Here is a 13,504-nt window from a genome sequence, read left to right on the forward strand (position 1 = left end):
TCTGATTGATATTGCTCGGTGGTACAAAAGTGGGGTTTTAACAAGATTAGTATACTGGCCTGATATGGAGATTAAGACATTCGGCTAATTGCTTATTGCGAAGATTGTTTTTGAGGCAAAATGGATGTCCGAGCTCTTTTGTTTAGCTAACAGAAGCACCAAATCCAGATGGTTTTACATTAATAAAGGCCTGTCAACATTATAGCAATTATGGCAGAAAGAGCTGTAAAACCAGAGGTCAGAGTCTTTTGCATAATGAATCAGATCTCAGGGCAAAACCAATGGAACTGTGAAAATGGAGTGTTTGAGAAATTCTTGACTGAATAATGTAATGTAGAAATTTTATATATATATATTAGGGCTGTCAAAAGATTAATCGCGATTAATCGCATCCAAAATAAAAGTTTGTGTTTACATAATATATGTGTGTGTACTCTGTTAATTATTATTTATATATAAATACACACACAAGCATGCATATATTTAAGAAAAAAAATATTATTTTTATATATAAAACATTTATATTTATATATATTATAGATTATATAAATGTATATACAGTATATACATGCAAATATTTCTTAAATATATACACGAATTGGTAGATACTGACCTCTGCAGACCGGGAACACCCCACAAGAGCTGCAGTTTTGGAGATGCTCTGACCCAGTCGTCTAGCCAATTTGGCCCTTGTCAAACTCGCTCAAATCCTTACGCTTGCCCATTTTTCCTGCTTTGAGGACAACATGTTCACTTGCTGCCTAATATATCCCACCCACTAACAGGTGCCGTGATGAAGAGATCATCAGTGGTCACTTCACCGGTCATAATGTTATGCCTGGTCAGTGTATATATATATATATATATATATATATATATACTCACACACTATTAATATGATATATAAATAATATATAATAATAAAATAATAATAACAATTTAACATTAAAGATTTGTCAAATAAAAAAAAATTGTTGTTAGTTCATGATACCTGATGTTAACAAATTGTAAAGCGTTACCAACCTACTTATAGTTGTCTTTGCATGTAAATAAAGTTTCCAGTTAGAACCACAATAAGTGTTGCATCCTGCTGCCACAGGAGAACAGTTTTAAGTTATTCAAACCTTTGTTTTCACAGTGTACATTACCTGTAAAATCTATAAAAACTAACATGTGTTGTCACTTTCTCTTGCAGAAACACGATGGGCAGTTTACGGTCATCCAGCTGGTAGGGATGATGCGTGGTATCGCTTCAGGAATGAAGTATCTGTCTGACATGAGCTACGTCCACCGTGACCTGGCGGCACGCAACATCCTGGTGAACAGTAACCTGGTGTGCAAAGTGTCCGACTTTGGCCTGTCCAGAGTGCTAGAGGACGACCCTGAAGCTGCTTACACCACACGGGTAAAGCACCTTTCTCCCATCAAGGTTATATTAGATCCTGGAGTGAGTCATCATCAATTTTACAAAAAGGAAGAACTAAATTCATGTTGTTTTTTGTTTTGCAACATCTTGCTTGCGGTATAAATTTGAGCAGTTGCTGTATATGTAGTGGTTTTTCAGAGCTAGCGTTCATCTTCTTCTATTTTTTTTTGCTAAAACAGTAAATCTGACAAAATCCTTAGACCTTATTTAAGAAATATTGATTGAAATGTCTCTGTTCTGAATAGAGAAAGAGACGTCTCTGAAGTTCTTTGAAATTGTTTGATTGTGTGAATGAACTAAGGTGAGACCCAGAGAGAAAGAGACATGAGCTGTTTGAGAAGTGAGTTGGCTTTCTCAGGGGTCAGTTTCTCTGTCCACCCAGCATGTATTAATTACATCCGTTTCTGACAGGACAGCCGTCTCCAAACCCCCTACACTCATTCCTCTAGCGCACTCTGTCCTTCTCAGATCCATAATTGGTGAGCACCCTGTGGATGCGTATGAAGGCCAAGGGCAAGAGAGGGACGCTAGGCTGTGTGTGTGTTTGTGTAGGCGTCGGTGTCCACTCGGGTGGACAAAGCATAGACTCAGCAGGAGAATCTGTTGTCACATGCACACAAGGGAGGGAGGTGCGTGTACAACCCTGAACGGACCCCTGCAGATTGCCTTTTGATGTTCGTGTGTGCACGTCTGAGGCAAAATGTGTGTTTCACACAGGGAGGAACTCTTAAAATATAAGTGGCTCTGACATTCAATGCCCCGTGCCCCGTTGCTTCAAGTCCTGAAATCATGAACAGACAAAACCCTCCAGGCCACGCGAGGCAGCCGTTTATGCGCCGTGACTTTATATAATTAAAAAATTGTAAAGATCGCTTTTTGAAATTCTCTTTAAATGATTTTACCCCATGGGCCCTTCTGCCGTTCTTTGGCACTCTTGTCACGTATGTCTATATAGAGTACAACCAGTTTGTCTTTTGTTTGACTTTGACTGTAGAGATTAACTACAAACTACTGCAGCTTTTTAAAAAGGCATTTAGGGAAATAAAAACCCAGCAATAGTACTGGAAGAGGAAAGACAAACGTTGTATCTATTCTGCTGTTTGTTTAAGGGGTGTTTCTATAACTATCAGAGAATGAAATCTCTTTAAACTAAATTTTCACACTCTCATTCATTTTATTAGTGTACTAACAATCTCCAACAGTGCAGAATTCAGTTATTTTTTTATCATGGAAATTACACCGCATTGTCATTTCAGCTACATCTCAGATTATATGTTGTGTTTAATATTTTTTTTTGTGGTGGAAATGACAATGATGGAAATACAATTTTAACATTTTTGTAATAAAAAGGTCGACTCCGTCTTGCTACACCAAGGTTAATTTCATAACTAGCATTTTATGTGTAAAGTTTGGGGTAAATAATATATTTCTTTTTAAATGTTTTTGAAATAGGTCTCCTATTCTCACCGAGGCTGCATGCATTTATTTGCTCAAAAATACAGTAAAAACAATAATATTGTGAATTATTACAATTGAAAATAACTTTTAATAGTTTTAATAGAGCAGCCATTACTTCAGTCTTCAGTGTCACATGATTGTTCATAAATCATTCTAATATTATGATTTGGTGCTCAAGAAACATTTCTTATTATTATCAATGTGACAACATGGTTATGCTGCTTAATATTTTTGTGGAAACTGACACTTTTATTCCCAGAATCCTTTGATAGAATGTTCAAAAGAACAGCATTTATTTGAAATAGAAATCTTTTGTTACATTGAACATGTATTTTCTGTCACTTTGACCATTTTAATATGTCCTTGCTGAATAAAAGTATTAATTTATTTAAAAAAAAAAGAAAAGAAAAATGTTCGCCCCAAACTTTTAACTTTTGAATGGTAGTGTATATTTTTTATGATTTTTTTTTTTTACATAATTTGACAAGCTTCCTTGGAAATTACGCACAGTAAAAACCTGTCATATTTAATCTCAAGCTCTTACACTGTTATCTCTTTGGTAACCAAATACACACATTTTTGAGAAAGCTTCTTTGGTGTGGTGGAAATTATACCACAAATGTGGGACAATGTAAATAATAATAAAAAAAAATACTTCAATCATTTTAAAACAATAAATTATATATCTATATCTAAAAAAAATTCCCAAAACAGTGACCTATAAGACCTTTATATACTGCAGCAAAACAAAATTAAAATCCCTGGGATATGAAAGTACCTGATTTTAAAGAAACACCATCTTTTTATTTTCTTTTTAGGGTGGAAAAATTCCCATTCGATGGACGGCCCCTGAGGCTATAGCGTACAGGAAGTTCACCTCAGCAAGTGACGTTTGGAGTTATGGCATCGTCATGTGGGAGGTGATCTCATATGGAGAGCGGCCTTATTGGGAGATGTCTAATCAAGACGTAAGTGTCCTTGAGAAACTGGAAACAGTCATGTTCTCGTGTGTATTGTTTAAATTGAAATCTGCTCCACTAATATCTAATATCTCCACTAATATCATTTCCATTGAAGCCTCTCGGGGGGGGGGGGCATAGTCTCCAAGCAATGTGTCCTTGCAAGTAAAATCTTCCTGCGGTGATGTCTGTATAGAAACTGCTCGAATGACAATGGTTTTTAGGAGCCTCATAAACGAGAGCTGTCCAGCTGCTCCTGCCTTTAATACAAGCCAGTTAAACACACTTCATCCCTCACTGCTGTATTATGCTAACAGTTTCTGACTTCTCCCTTTATTACCATCAGAGGAAATGTCAGAGAAATCTTGAAGACCTTCAGGGCACCGCTGCTGATAATGATTTAGATCTTCTGTTCTCATTCTAAAAAAAAGAATGTTTCATGTCTAAAAGAAAACAGTTAATTTGATTTAAGAACATGAAGTGGCAGAGAACAGGAGCTGTTTTAACCATAGCAATGAGTTATAGTCATATAGGAGATGTCTCGTACCACTGAATTGTAGTCCGTCTGCTGTTACATGCCTCAGTTATAGGTCCCAATGTTTTACGCCATGCAATAGACAATAGTTCATTCAGATAAAGTAATATATAAATGTAAATGGGATGTTCTTTACATTAATATACCATGTACTGTATATTACTAAACTTAATTTTCCACTAAAATACAATGATAGTATACCAGGTGCTGTGTCGTCAAAAGAAGAAAAGGAAAGAAAGATTCAGAAAGATACTTACAATTGAAAAAGATCCCATATTAATTTAGCATGGTTTTATAGCAACAATAACAACAGCAATGACACAACACACAAGTGCTTCATACCGTAGCAACTATATTACTGTATTTTACTTGTCAAATTTTTTATTTTATGTGACTGAATGAAGTTACAGTAAACACAGTTAACAAGAGACAAATGCAGTAGAAACAAAGTCCCTTTAAGACAAGTCATTTCACTCGGCGGCCATCTTTGAAACACCTCTCGGGCATGCGAATGTAGCTCCTATCTCTTTCAATGGGGAAACATCAAATTCTCCAAAATTGTTCGTCAAGATTACGATTACACTTCATATTTGAATTCAACAATGAAATCTAACAACAATTGTCTCATAAATTTTGTTTCTAAATGCTTGAATCATGCTATTGCGCATGCACAATCCTAAACGCGAACATTCAGAACACTCAGAACACTGCTTGTTTCTATAGCAACTGGAGCTTGCAGTGACGCAATTACTTTACAAATCAATGATTGGCTCTTTCATTTTAGAAGATGGGGCTTCATAAGTAATCGGGAGTGCACCGTCTTAAAGTCTTTGGTTGAAATATGTCCTTATGGTTACACACTGGTAATTTTATGTAAATCGGAAAACGTACTGGTAATTTTCTGCAAGGACGTTAACTGTTAAGTTTACAGACATTTCCTTTAACTGTGCGTTCACACCAGACGCGACATGCACAAATAAATCGTGCTATTTGCGCGTAGTTGGACGCTTGAACATTTTGAGTATATTCACTTCATTCACGCGTGACATTCACTTCACAACAGATGCAAAAATGCGTCATTGGAGGGGCTTCTGCCAGCCGGCTCGCCTCTTTGCGAAATGGCTGACATGGATTGTTTTAAAATATGGCGAATAAGCTAAATTTGCCAGCTTTAACTAGCTTGTAGTCTCAATAGCCTATGTAAAGCTCAAATTGAGTAAAGAGCATTTTTTACAACTTACCAGACTGTCCGACCACCTCACTCACTTTCTTCCAAGCAAGATCCTTTTATTCTTGTTTCTATAAAGTACAAAGATGTATCGTACAGCTCCGGGTATCCACATATGATATTGTCCTCATTGTTGTCACTACTAGAGCAAGCTCCTGATTGGGTAACGCAACGCGAATATGCGCTAAAGTTCTGATTTTTCAACTTGCCCGATTCGCGCGAATCACGCGTTTCGTGCGTCAAGTGGCCGAAACGCTCCATTCGCGGCATGTCATTCGCGCCGCCGCATTTGCGCGGATCGCGCCGCAGAATGTCTACTCATGTCTTTGCATTGACTTAACATGTATATAACTCGCGCTTAACGCTTCATTAGCATCTGGTGTGAACGCACCATAAGGGCCAGAATTATTAAATGGCAAATTAGCCTCAGATCACAATTCCAAAAACATGCAGATGGGAGTGGAAAGTTCTGTGTGTATTCTACTCACGGCACACAAATTAACTATCGGATAATTTCCATAATGACCAATGCAATCTACCAAGAGCAGCACAAATTAGCATCTGGCTTTTTTGGACTGTAAATAATGCCGCAAATACCAGTACATTGACTAGTGCAAACTTTAGTAAATCACCTTGCATGATTCATTTAAATAGTCTCCTCCCATAAATTTTGTATCTAAAAGGGAAAGTCAATGCATATGCAATAAGATCAGCCGCAAAAATAACCCTCTCCACGCCTTTTCAGCGTTAGTTTTTCACTGCGAAAAAGATAGTTTGCGCTGGCGCAAGCTGTTAGTAAACTTAACACTTAACATGGTACAATGGGTCCTATTTTTATGGACTTTTCTTAGAGTGCAGTGTTATGTTTTGTTCTTTGTGCATTGTATTATATTTTGATGCATTTGCCTCTGTTTCAGGTGATTAAAGCTATAGATGAGGGTTACAGGCTGCCCGCTCCGATGGACTGCCCCGTGGTCCTCCACCAGCTGATGTTGGACTGCTGGGAGAAGACTAGAAGCGAGCGGCCCAAATTTGGGCAGATTGTCAACAATCTTGACAAACTCATCCGCAACCCCAACAGTCTGAAAGAGCTCGCCAACAGCTCAGTCTGGTGAGGAACTGATTACTTTTCACACTGTACTTAACAGTGCATTAAGGCCACTTTTTGACCCCGGGTTAAGTGATGGTTACGGTGCAATAAATCATCTTGTTTTCCTGTAAAAATATCTGAACATCCTTTAAACGAGATACATTGAACATAAGATAATATACACTAAACTTAAAACATTTTTTTTTAAAGGAATTATTACTTTTATGCAATGATGCATTAAATTGATAAAAGGAGACAGTAAAGACATTTATAATGTTAGAAAAGATTTCTATTTCAAATAAGTGCAGTCACCATAGATTTCTGAAAAAAATATATTGTGTTATTAAGCAGCACAACTGGTTTCAACATTGATAGTAATAAAAAAAAAAATCTTCAGCACCAAATCAACATATTATAGTGATGAAGTAAATTAAGCTTTGGGGTCACTGGAATAAATTACATTTTAAAATATAAAACATTTATTTTATGTTAACAATATTTAATAATATTACTGTATTTTTGATCAAATAAATGCAGCCTTGGTGAGCATAAAAATAAAATTTCTTACCAACCCCAAGCTTTTGAATGGTAGTGTACATTTGCAAGGGAAGTGCGTAAAATATTAAAGCTTATTTTCAGAGCATATATCTTTATTTTTCTATATTTATTTTTCTTAAGGGAAAGATTTCAATTAATTTAACATTAGTGTCTGAGGTAGGTTAAAAGAGACACTCAAAGAGGTCACACTCATCACTAAATATGCAAATTAGAAAACTACCCCAAGAGTTTCCTAATGTAAAAATGTGTACAAAAACTAGTATGATCAGTATAAGACATGGATCCAGATAACCCAAGATTTTGTTAACTCAGGGTTACAAAAGACTGTTGTTGAACCATTTATTAATAATGTTTAACAATGATAAAGTGGTGGAAACATGAAACACAAAGAGCAACACCAGTTTAAACCAAAGGATTGTCTCTTTTAAAGTGACGTACAGATAAAACATTTAAAAGCCACAAAAACAAATCCCTAACGGCTCAAATAAATCCAGAGAAAATCCAATCCAGCTTTCCTTTGTCTGCCCCATGAACTCTCAAATCTTTCGTTTAATGTGAGACAACAAGCTGATAAACTCCATATCATCTAATATAACCAAACCTAGTGTCACTGATCCTTTTCCAGCAGACATCCATCTCGCAGCTTTGTAAAAAGTCGTTGGCGTATAGATAGCCTGAACCCTATTGTAAAACCTGACATGAGACAGAGCGCAGACTCTCCCCTCCACCTGCGGTTTATCAGGAGCGCTGGAGACGGAGAGGCAGAGTTCACATTACAGCCGTAAAGCTAGTGAGTCAGAGCCCTTTTAGAGATATATACGCTTCCTCAAGCCCATCACAGTCTCTCTGATTACAGCCCAACCTGCCAGTCATTTTATCCCTCTGTGTCCAAAGAGGACAAAGAAGAACGAGGCCGTTAAATACATCCCATGTCTGAGATTGAATTGACCCCCGGTTTTCACTCAAACGCTGCTGTCACTCAGCAGTGTGAGCCTAACCCGTCTGTCATGAAGAGCTGAAAGGGAACACAATGGGTTTTAACCTCAACTGCAACTCTTTAACTTTTATCCTCTTCTCATGAAATTACTTAAAGGGATAGTTCACCCCCAAAATTTTGTCTTTACTTACTCACCCACATGTTGTTCCAAACCTGAGTTTCTTTCTTCTGTTGAACACAAAAGAAGATATTTTGAGGAATGTCGGTAACCAGACAGTTAACGGTAGCCATCGGCTTCCATAGTATGGGAAAAAAAAGAAGAAAGAAACTCATACAGGTTTGGAACAACATGAGGGTGAGTAAATGATGACAACATTTTTTGGGTGAACTATCCCTTTAAGATATCGACTCTCACAAGGAAGTGCAAGGAAATTCTTGGATCAACTTGCTTTGTTGGTCCTGAAAAATTGCTATCATTATACTCAGAGACAGAGACAAATGACAGAGATTGATTAGATTTTTGTTAACTGTAGGCCTAAAGTTGAAGCCTTAACACTATAACCTACAATTCCAAAGACGATTTATTATGCAAGAGCAGTTTTCCAGCTCTGTACTCACTTCTTTAGCATTGAACCAGACCACAATTGAAACAAATTTAATTTCCTTTCCAGGGAAGACCCCACCACCCCAGAGTTCAGCGTGAGTACGGTGGACGAATGGCTAGATGCCGTCAATATGGGCCAGTACAAGGACAACTTCGCCAGCGCGGGCTACGTTTCTCTAGATTCCATACTGTACATCAGCTTGTGGTAAGTTTTTGTATAAAGGCTCACATCTTGGCAAGTGTACAAAGTTTAATTTTTTATTTTTTTTATTTTATTTCAATGTATGGGGTGAATTTTTTTCCCTGAAAGAAAATAATTATTTTCTTTTATTTTTTATTTTATTTTTATATTTATTTATTGCAAATAAATTATTTTCTTTTTTCTTTTATTTTCTTCTATTCATCAAATAATTCGGGAAATGTATTAAATGTATTAAGGTTTCAAAAATATTTTCAACGTTTATAATGTCACTTAAGCATCAAATGAACATATTTGAATGATGAAAATGCAGCTTTGTCAATTCAGATGCAATAAATGTCATAAATGTCAAAGTTTGTATTAATAATAGCGCTGCCCACAAAGAATTCTCTTTTGGTTATACAATTGTGCTCCACATTGCAGTATATTAAACATTAAATAGGTTCTGATTACTGTAAACCCCCAGCCCCCTTCTCTGTAAGGCAAACCAATTACTCGGAAACTTGATATGAGACATCAGAGAAAAATAACATTACTAGAAGGGGTTTTTCACAGTGATACCATAGAAGAACCTGTTTCTCAACCAGTGAACAGTTCTTAAAAGAACCATGTAAAGAACATTGTAATAATCTAAAGAACCCTTTTCCTAGACTGGGTAAACCCATCCTGATCTGCCGGCGATTTGATTTCGCCCTGCAACTCAGTCTGGAAACCTGTACATTAATTTCTACTGCTTCTGTTACACTTTGCGGGAACCAATCACAGACTGGATTAACCACCTGGTGGCAATTGGTGGGTTTAACACAATGACGGATAGAGAAGCGATGGGTCGTTGCCATAGACCGTAAATAAATACGGGTGCTTGCCCGTTGATCATGCCTCTTGTGGTCTGATTGGTTGAAGGACTATCCAATTGCATACAGAGTCATTTGAATTATGCCCGTTTATCACGCCTCTTGGGGTCTGATTGGTTGAAGGACTATCCAGTTGCATACAGAGCCTTTTGAATTATGCCCGTTGATCACGCCTCTTGTGGTCTGATTGGTTGAAGGACTATCCAATTGCGTGCAGAGTCATTTAATTTATGCTTGTTTATCACGCCTCTTGTGCAGTAGACAATACATAGCAGACTCCCCAGACCAATGTCCACTCTTAAATTGAGCCTGGTCTGGTGATAGCCAGACAACCCTTTTCCACTATTAAAAAAAAACCTTTGCGCAATGGAAAGATTCCATGGATGTTAAAGGTTCTTCATGGAACCATCAATACCAATAAAGAACCTTTACTTTTAAGAGTGTACTCTTAAATATAGTGTCATCTAATTAATTTTTCTACAACCAAACTACAAATAAACTGTATTCAGTAAGCATTACACGATTTCTTGATACTTTTTTGTCCCTCCTTCCTTAGTGAGTTAAGCAAGATGGGTGTGACTCTGGTGGGGCACCAAAAGAAGATTCTCTCCGCCGTCCAGAGTTTTCACGCACAGGGGGCTCACGTGCAGGTATAACAAGCCTTCTCCACCGCCTGAGAGCGTACAGACTGAGAGAGTTAACAACTGCTCCCACTACAGTCCCTATCAGCCGCTTCACCGTACAGTTCCCACCCTGGATGTTTCCGCATACGACCTTTTTGTCAGCGCTCTGGCTTCCGTCCATGCACGTCCGAGCTTCCTACGAGCAGAGGGACACATAGAGACTGATCTACAATCGCGAAGGCCACGGCGAATCAGATATGAAGTATGGTTATTAAACAAAAAAGACACACAAAAAAAGGAACAATAATACATTAGGGAGAATTCACAGCTTGTGTTTTACAGTTTTGCATTTCATATGTGATGTTTTGCATATCAATGGTCGGACTATTCATGAAAATAAGGGTTATTGTTTCTTTTTATCACATCCGTGTTTGGGATATCAGTTCGGTTTATCTACATCCACTATAAGCCACAGTACCATAACAGAAGATGTTTATAGTATATTTATTTTGTCATAATTGAGGCAATGATCGAGCACCGATGGATTCAGGTCGCAGAATCCAATATTCAGGCGGAAGACGGCAGAAGTTTGCGTTCCACCAGCAAAGATGGCTTCCGCAACGACGAAGGAGAAGTCTGAGGCCAACGCAGGATGGCAAGATAAGAGCGTTATATTCTATTTAGCTGAGAAATAACTGCTCTTCACTCATCACCGTGTTACTCATGCGACACGCGTTTAAATAAGAAACCGTTTGACTTCCAGATATAATAAAAATTGAAATGTGATTTCTGTCCATTCGCCACACACTGCAGCGAAAACAACTTTGAAACATAATTTGCATCATTATAGCGTGTGCACCACGTGCACCACGTTCGCATCGTCTTTGCGTTTACACTCGTAGTGCGTGACGACATATACTATTGTACTATAGTGTATAAAATGTACAGTGTTGATTTAAAAAAAGAAGACAAAACCGAAAAAACACGAGAAAACCTAGAATGTTTGTAATGATGTGCTTTTATTTAGTATGAAGAGGAGGAAGCGGCCGTGTGGTGGCGTCATCACCGCTGCGATAATAACTCATCTCTGGAATGTAGCATGGATCCTAAGCTTCATCTTTGATTGACAGGTGACAGTGACTGCAGTTTTTTCACTCAAGTGGTGTCCTTAGCTGCTTGACTTTAGATGCCTTATTAACTGTGCAGTTCTCTCTCTTTTTCTCGTCCTCCCCTTAGAAATGATATCATGAAGTATAATGTACATAGTATTTATCATTGCGTCACTGAGAAGCTGGAGCTCGATATTAAAGACAGGCTCATCATGTTTACCGTTGTTTTAGTCTGCTGTTTGTGGAAACGCATTCGATTTCATGTGTGGAGAGGTTTTAATAAATCTATTGGGCTGAACTAAATTCCTCATGCTAACTTTACTGAGACTGATTTGCTGCACTGTATATTTTTGTACTAGTGAGGTTGTTCTGTAAAGTCAAAGTCTACCTGTTTTATTTAAATATATATGAGACATAAATACAGGATGGTACTGAGCGATAATCATATTCCAGATCATTTCAAACTTTGATTTATTTTATGTCATCATTTGTTTCGATGCTTCAGCACAACACTGTAACTAAACGCAAGAGCTACTCGGAATCTGTCGGGTTTCTGGAAAATTTTGCTGAAAGGATTTGAATATGCTAAAAAAAAAAGGGAATTATGAGTAAAATAATTCCGAGTGGCTTTTACTAAGCACACACAACCACAGTTCCTTAAATTTTTTAAGTAAAATCCATCATCATCTGTCATGTACAGTATAACTGGATAATTTGCATAAACGCTGAAAATCTATATACTTATACCATGTTTAAAATGTTGAAATATTTAGTTTCCCTAATTAAAACGTCAAAAACAGAACATTTAAAAATGCAAATCATACCGATACTCTAAATGGGTCACTTCTATTGCACTTTTCTTTCATTTTGCATATTTTAACAAGAGAAAAACACGCTTCCTTAAACAAGTGATTATGCATTTAGATGAATTTGTTTGTTCTATTCTGAGATGAGTTAATGAACCTACTCTTAATCTGAGATTTCAATATGTAAAATAATTGCAGAAGGCCAAAAATTCATTTTTGAATCTAAAATGAAATCTATTCAAATCTGTCTAGGGAGGCAATATGCTGAATTGGCGCAATTGGCTGCACAAAATCCCGTTGAAACAATAAAATCATAGTATTGATGATGATGATGCTGATGATAACGGCAATATTAATAACCAATAATAAAACAAAAGCTCAAATTTTTACTACTGCAACATAAACGTTCCCGTTTTGCAAATACAGCCAATAGGCTATTTACTGTATCTGCTCACCAATGAATCAAAGCAGGTGGTTTTGTGACTAAACAGTGTTAGAAGGATGTGGAATGTTGTTAATATGATAGAAGATGATAGATGAACATTGCTTATAAAATTGTTGTCTTTTGTTCTGCCCCGGCTCTGTACATGTGTTTGGGCTGATCCTTTGTGAATGATCTCTGTTCTTTTGTAAGCTATGTGCCCATCATCTCTTCACACACTGCAGGTTTCTATGAGCTCGCAAAAAAGGGTGTACGCATTGAGGTTCTTCATGTCGCTGTAATAAATGCTAATATTTTTAATTTCTCACCTGAAGCTTTGGCATCTCTTTTCCTTCTTCTCTTAATGCACAAACGGGTCTTTGGCATATGTACAGACACCATGGGACACAATTGTTTTGAGACAAATGTTTTTAAACATTATCACTGACAATGACAATGCACACTATGCAATTCACGATGATGTATAATGAATTACACATCCAAAATACTGTAATATGCCCTATTTTAAATTATTTGAAATAATCCGAAAAAAACACAATATACATCATGAGTGTAAACTGACCATGTAGTTTGACTTATTTAAATATTTTAAAGGCTTTATGAATCACAAAAAATATTGTAATTAGATAATATGCCAAAAGTATTGGGACACCCCTCCAAATCATTCAGGTGTTCC

General features: G+C 37.0%; 1 protein-coding gene across 1 annotated transcript in view; it reads left to right on the forward strand.

Moving 5' to 3' along the window:
- epha4b (eph receptor A4b) overlaps positions 1-13,139 on the forward strand; it is a 170,473-nt gene extending 157,334 nt beyond the window's left edge. The window contains exons 13-17 of the mRNA XM_079818802.1: positions 1,196-1,405; positions 3,703-3,852; positions 6,524-6,717; positions 8,863-9,000; positions 10,405-13,139. Coding sequence (XP_079674928.1) covers positions 1,196-1,405; positions 3,703-3,852; positions 6,524-6,717; positions 8,863-9,000; positions 10,405-10,504 — 792 coding nt within the window. The 3' untranslated portion in view covers positions 10,505-13,139. The remainder of the gene's footprint in view (positions 1-1,195; positions 1,406-3,702; positions 3,853-6,523; positions 6,718-8,862; positions 9,001-10,404) is intronic.
- The last annotated feature ends 365 nt before the right edge of the window (positions 13,140-13,504 follow it).

Source organism: Gobio gobio, assembly GCF_949357685.1.
Source record: "Gobio gobio genome assembly, chromosome: 6".
Classification (NCBI taxonomy): Eukaryota; Metazoa; Chordata; class Actinopteri; order Cypriniformes; family Gobionidae; genus Gobio; species Gobio gobio.